At 32.0% G+C, this 7,145-nt stretch overlaps 2 protein-coding genes across 2 annotated transcripts; both read left to right on the top strand.

Annotated features, from left to right (window-relative positions):
* LOC107639935 (pre-mRNA-splicing factor SLU7-A-like) lies at window positions 3,496-4,793 on the top strand. Its single transcript, XM_016343497.2, has 5 exons — window positions 3,496-3,628; window positions 3,911-4,074; window positions 4,193-4,305; window positions 4,485-4,550; window positions 4,640-4,793. Exons 1-5 carry the CDS (start codon window positions 3,613-3,615, stop codon window positions 4,791-4,793), a joined length of 513 nt encoding a protein of 170 aa, XP_016198983.2. The 5' UTR covers window positions 3,496-3,612.
* Window positions 4,622-5,656, top strand: LOC107641613 (pre-mRNA-splicing factor SLU7-like). The gene is made up of 4 exons (XM_021122776.1): window positions 4,622-4,856; window positions 5,011-5,114; window positions 5,404-5,472; window positions 5,567-5,656. The coding sequence occupies exons 1-4, from the start codon at window positions 4,820-4,822 to the stop codon at window positions 5,642-5,644; spliced, it is 288 nt and encodes a 95-aa protein (XP_020978435.1). The 5' UTR covers window positions 4,622-4,819; the 3' UTR covers window positions 5,645-5,656.

Below are 7,145 nucleotides of genomic sequence, written 5' to 3'. Positions count from 1 at the left end.
TTTTAATTTATAAATAAAAAGAAAATTTTAAAACCTTTATTTTTTATCCAAAATTACGGTTAGAAAAATATGGAGAGTGGGCCCTGGCATAGGGTGGGCGAAGAAGGGGAGGGAAAGAAGCCAATTTAGACTTTCCGTTTTATAAAATAGCTGTTACCGTGTCTCCTGCGTTGAACAAGGAAAATATTAAATAAATTTATTTTGATTTGTAAAGTTTGCATGTTATTCCACAACACAACACACGCGTTCGTGTTTTACCAATTTGACATACATACATTCATACACACACTCTAAGTCTACAACCTCGTGTTTCGGCTACTTCACTTCATGCACATGAAAAACAAATATATTTTAGATATTAAATTAGTTATTATATATTTATATATAATTAATTTCTGATTAAATTTGAGTATACACGTCGTCATGTATAAATATGCATCTGGATTGCACATGTTTTTAGGTAAGTTTATCACTTTTGTAATTACTAAATAGGGTCGAAATAGACTCGAATCAAGATTATAATAGTCCGTGGCATATATAAGATTGAAATTATAATTTTAAATTTTTTTGTTAAAATTAATTTAAATTATAATAATTTGATTAATAAAAATGTAATATATTATGTATTGTTTGTTTTTTCTTAATCTTGTATTAAATGTATTAACTCTAAAATAATTATTAATTAGTTTTAGTAATTTACTTTTTTCAATATATCAAATATATATACTCAATGTGACCATAAATAACCTAGTAATACTTAGATCAACCAACAATTTTTAAAAAAATACACAAATAAATAAAAATAAACAAATTACAACAAAAAAAGAAGGAAAGAAACGAATTTTGGATTAAAAAGAAGGAAAAGGAAGAATGGTGTCCATGACTTAACCGCTAAGTAGTATCCACCTCTTCTGAGAATGTCACACTTGGTGGAGTTGAATCACCCTATTTGCCCGAAACCACTGTCAAGTGCGGCTTAGGATTGTTAGCACCCACTACCTTTGTTTATGAATGACACACAGAACCCTTTAATCCCCTTCTAAACACCTAAACCACCCACCCCGACTCTCTCCCCCTTGTTTTCTTCTCTCTTGTTCACTCGTTTCCCCGCCCACTCCTTACTCACTCATTCCGGTCTCTTTCAAAAGAAATTAGGGTTGGTTTTTTAAGTTTAACATAAACAATTGGTCTTTAGCTCATGATCTGAGATTTTTCAAATAAGAAATTCTACTACTAGTAAAGACTAAGGGATACAAGTAAATATTAGTAACTTTATCACATTCTAAAGTAATTTTACTCTATTACTACGTTTAACAAGCGTAAAATGAAAAGTATAGCAAAAAAATGTCACAAAAGCATAGCGTTGAACAATTAACGGCCAAACTTTCGTAACGTGGCTTAAGAAAGGGTTCCAATAGGTCATATTTTCTTGTATTGGATCATAGATAATTGTCAAGATTTCTTGTAAAAAAAATCAATTCAATTTTTTGTTTCTGACTATTTCATCTATGAGTGGACTATTTTTTAAATTTAATTTTAATATATATAATTTATGTAGATCTAATAATTTATTATTAGTTGCATCCTATGATTGTTAGAAAATTATTTTAATTTTTTAATTTTGTTTGTGGCAATACATATATTAATTGTAATCATAAATTATGCTATTTTAAATTAAATAATTTATATAATAATGATCTCATTTATTGTTATAAATGCTAAATTGAATAAGTCATTATTACTTTTGATTTAAAATTAAATGAGAATAAAACAAGATATTATCTTTTGTTCCGTAGATAATTATCTTTTTGGATTTTAGATATATTATCTTTTGGGCTAAAATCGGATAGAACCGTTTGAACCGGCCGATTTTGGGTTAAAACCGGCGAACCGGCGGTTTTGTGAAACTTGGGCGCATAAGAAAAAGCCCTAACCCTAAACGGCTACCCCAATTCCCAATACCCTTTCTTCCTCACCTCATCACACCAACAATTTCGAGTCTCTTCTTCCCCTCATCACACCAACACTTTCTTCCTCGCAGTCCCTCTCAGTTTCGAAGACTCTCTTCCTCTGCTTCGTCTCCGTCGCGTCTCCTCCGTCGCTGCTGCGGTGCTGCCTTACGTCGCTGCTGCGGTGCTGCCTCTCCGTCGCCAGATCTGCCTCATCCAAGTTGGTCTCCAAACTGTGAAATCTGTTCTCTGTTTTTTTGCATTATTTAGTTGGATTTTAATTTGATTACGAGTGAATAACTGATAGGTTAATGCAAGATTGTTGATTATGTATATATTGTTGAGTTATAACTTGTTATATTGTTGAACTAGTTAATGGCAGATTGTTTTTTTTTTTCTGATTTGTAGTGGTTATGGTTGTTTTTGTTGATGTAACATTGCTGTGAATTTATATTGCTGGATATGGAAATATTGAATAGCTGAATAGATTTTCTGGTTATGTTGAATTTGTTGATTCTTGATTATGAAATTACTGAATTTGTTGAATTTTTTATTGTGCATCTGTTTAGTGTAGTGATTGCTGGATTTTTTATTAATTTTTGATTATGCCATTATGCCTATTTGCTTTAGAAGAAGGATTGCTGGATTTTCTAGCACTTTTTATCGAAATTATTTGCTATTGAACTATTATGCCATTGTGCATCTGTTTAGTGTAGTGACTCTGTGTCTTTTTGTCGAATTATTTGCTGTTGAACTACTATGGTGTTGCTTTTAAATGTGTGTTGAATTGAATGGTTATTTTCAAGTTGAATGCAACCATTTTACTTGAGTTAAGTGCTTGTTATCCATTCATCAATTTCTCATGGCTATTTGTCTTAGTTAGGTACCAATGTTGCTCATAGTTTAAATCATTCGACAAATTGAGGCTTGAAAACATGTCGGCAAAACTGATTTTATGTCCAAAACAAATTTTAGTGAATGCATATATGGTTGCTTTTGTCTTGCCTAACAGGAACCCTTTGAATTGAACAGTTGGAAATAGGTTATGCTTCCAACATTGAACAATTGATGTGAATTTGTATTTTGTAATAGCTGTTGTTTTATACCTTTGCTATTACAGTTTTTATTTGCGTGACGAGGATTTATGATGGTTATAAAATAATAATATTTAAAAAAATTAAAGTCAATTTATTTGACAATTTTTAATATGAAATAATTAAAAATAAACGTGTGATTAAATAAAAAATTTTCGAAAATAATAAAAAACATTACCTTAATTTTATCTATACCTTTTAAAAAAAATTGCAGGTTTTCACAATCATTACCGGATTTGTTTGGGTGAGTTTGTAAGAAAAGATTTTTTGTTGAGTTATCTTTATGTTTAGATATCTTATGCAAAATGATTTTTTTATCTATCAATTATGTTTGAGTATAACAATATAAAAATACTTTTTTATTTATTTATTACATAAAAAATATTTTTTTTTAAAAAAAAGATCTTTTAAAAAAAGATGTACTTTGCTAATAAATGATAAATCAGACAGATAAAGCTTGGAACACGTAATCACACAACGCCAAATCACAATCAGCGTCTCTCTTCTGCTTCTTTGTTCGTTTCGTTTCGTCTCTCGTTCTTCCGACTGATTCTTCAGTTGTTCACAACATGGCCACCGCTTCAGGTACCTTTTCCTTTCATTCAATTTCGATCCCTTTTTCTTTGTGCGGGTTTGAGAAGAGGGGGGTGGCGTTGTAATGTTCTTTCATATCTGGGCAAGTATTGAGATTGAAAAATCAGAGATGCTCCAATTCAAAGCTTTTAGGTTTTCCCGTATTGGTTTAATGGATGTTAATTTTCCAAAGTCAATGCAAATAAGATGGCAATGCTTAATTTTTTGGCCGTTAGTGAATTCTCTTGCAATAATTATATAATTTATTTCTTTTTTGCGTGGGGCGGATTGCAGTGGCATTCAAGTCCAGGGAGGACCATCGCAAACAGATCGAGTTAGAGGAAGCACGTAAAGCTGGGCTTGCACCAGCTGAGGTGGATGAAGATGGTAAAGAAATTAACCCTCACATTCCCCAGTATATGTCATCTGCACCTTGGTATCTTAATGCTGAGAGACCTGTAAGTGTTATTTTTTATTTATTTATTTATTTTATATCTGCAAGAAATTTTGGTATTTGAAACATTATTCATGTATAATGGACTTGTTATTCTGAATTGTACTTTTTTGCCTTTGTAGAGTTTAAAACATCAAAGGAAGTGGAAATCCGATCCCAATTACACCAAATCATGGTATGATAGAGGTGCTAAAATTTTCCAGGCTGACAAGTACAGGAAAGGTGCATGTGAAAAGTAAGTAATCTATCTACCACTGTGTGTCTTGATGTAAATGTTCTCATTGACTATCTTCTCAGTGGGATCATGAATTTTAGTACACTTTGCATAAGCATTGAGTCTTCTTTTATTTACTTTTTCTTGTCATTTTCTTATAGTGGATTGACTTGGTGCTTTATATTGATTTTCTTGTTTAGCTGTGGAGCTATGACACATGATGCTAAGTCATGCATGGAAAGACCAAGGAGAGTCGCTTTTGTATTGTCTTAAAATACACACTCACGTATATATCTTTAGTGACGTCATGTCTCTTTAGATTATGTATTTATTTTATAATTGATGCTGTCAACAGGAGGCAGCACTTCCTAGAAGCAAGTATGAGGAGGATGTTTACATTAACAACCACACTACTGTTTGGGGCTCATGGTGGAGGGACCACCAATGGGGCTATAAGTGCTGCAAGCAGACCATACGTAATAGCTATTGCACTGGTGCTGCTGGTATAGAGGCTGCTGAGGCTGCAAGTGATCTTATGAAGGCTAATATTGCCCGTAAGGAGGCTGCTGCAGGTTTGTACACTGACATACACCAGACCTAGATTTAATTTTGCATCTATCCTCCTCGTTTTTCCTTTTCTATTGCTATCTTTGTCTTTGTTTGATGCGTTTGTTCATATTTGACATTCTCTTAATTGAATTTGATCTTTTTTTTGTATCTGTGCAGAGGATCCTACACCTACAGAGGAGAAAAAGCTTGCTACATGGGGAACTGATGTCCCTGATGATATAGTCCTGGATGACAAGTTGCTAGCTGAGGCCCTCAAAAAGGTAGATGCAAGTCTCTTATTCATAATATTTCTAATTCTTCGATGTTTATATTATTTTCCTTCTATAGAACGAGTTATTTGTGTTGTCCTGATAAGGTTATTGACTTAAACCATGAATGGAGTAACCCACTAGTTTAGACTCCAAATTTTCTCGCATAAAAGAAGGGGATCTGTTTGGCGTTTTTATTCTTCCCCTATTTGGGGATTTGGGTATGTCCAGGTGAAAATTTTCAAAAATGTATATTAGTGTTTTTATCTTGGTGCCTGATTGGTTAAGTTTGGTTTTACAGGAGGATCAAAGGAAAAGAGAAGAGAAAGATGAGAGGAAGCGTAAATATAATGTCAGATGGAATGATGAGGTATGATTATTTTAAGATGCCATGTGATAAGAATTATGTTTATAAAAATACATTGCCCCCTTTTGCATATATATAAATATTCGTAATGTTATAGGTTACTGCTGAGGATATGGAGGCATACAGGATGAAGAGAGTACACCATGATGATCCAATGAAAGACTTCCTACACTGAACGTGCAGAGGGCAAAAGAAATCTGTGCCTCCTTGCGATAAGTCTGCACAGGTCCTTACTGCATCATGTTTTTGGCAGATGGGATTATCAAACTCCATCACTGGCTGTCATAGAGAGTATCAACAGCCCCAAAATTAGAAAAAATCACCCAAATGTGTTGATCAGAGACATTCAGAATTGGAAGAACAGGGAATGGAACATCCTTTTTGTAAATATTTACAGAGAAGGCAATATATGTGCTGATTGCCTGGATGAACAAGGGGTAGCTTTGCCCCGTTTAGTTTGTAACTAAGGCTCTCTTCTTTTGGGCTTCTTTACCCCATTTTTTAAGCCAAAAAAATATTATGCTTAAATGTATATGTTTGTTGCTTTCCGAATCCCAAGCTGTATATGTTAGCATCCTCTTCATACCTTGATAGGCGCTGCAAAGCTGTATATGTTCCCCTGGCCACTTGACGAAGGTTTGTCAAGTGATGGAAACAGTTGTACTGTCCTGAATGTTTTATGTTTCAGAGAGATTTCCCAAAAATTTATAAAAATTGATATCTTATGTTTCCAGTGAGTATAGGTTAAGGTTTGGTTTGGTAAAGTTTTTACTTTTTGAAAGTAGCTTATGAAAGGACAGTTTTTTAAAAGCTGCACCACTTGTATTTGGTAAAATCAAATTAAAAATTATTTTTAATAAGTATAAGCACCACAATTGTGTTTGGTAAAATAGTTTTTAAAACTTAAAAAAATTATAATAAACATAGCTTTTGACTTATAAAACAATTTTTTAGATAAACTTTTAACTTTTTAAAAAGTTATTTAAGAGCTTTTGAAAAAGTTAAAAAATGTGACTTTTCCTATTTTCAAAAGTTATTTTATCACTCCTCTATTTAGGCCCAGTTTGGGTAACCAACTTAATTAAGTTCCTTTTGATAAAATAACTTAAACAATAAATGACTCTGTTAAAAGTAACTTATAAATAAGTTATTTTGTGTTTGAATTTTTAACTCTAGAAGTACTTATTTTATAGAAATGTGATGAAAAGTAAAAGTATTATGAGAGAAGTCATTTTTTTTAACTTCTCTATAAGCTCCAAAATAGCTTCTTAGAAAGTTGCAATTTGGTTTTGAAAATTGCACCAGATATTAATACTACTACTTTTCAATTTCATAAGTCAAAAGTTAAAAAAAGTTACTTCTAAAGTTTTCAAACAGGCCCTTAATGCACAACTTTAAAGCAAGGACTTTTATAATAACTTTCTAAATACAAAATAACTTATTTAAAAGTTGTTATTAATAAAAGTTCTTATATTTTAAACTCCTTTTTTAAAAAAACTTATTTAACAAGGATTGGCAATTGCCTCGGCTTCTTAACTTTGTTGTGTTTTTTTTTTGTTCTTTCTTTTCTTTTTTATCCTTAGACACACAAAAGAAAATAAGAATAATTTATTTTTACAAAAGAAATTTTAATGAGCCAGGGTGATTAGGAGTGACAATGAATAAAGTAGGTCAGA

This window comes from Arachis ipaensis, chromosome B05 (genome assembly GCF_000816755.2).
Source record: "Arachis ipaensis cultivar K30076 chromosome B05, Araip1.1, whole genome shotgun sequence".
Lineage (NCBI taxonomy): Eukaryota > Viridiplantae > Streptophyta > Magnoliopsida > Fabales > Fabaceae > Arachis > Arachis ipaensis.
This window is presented reverse-complemented; position numbering and strand designations above follow the sequence as displayed.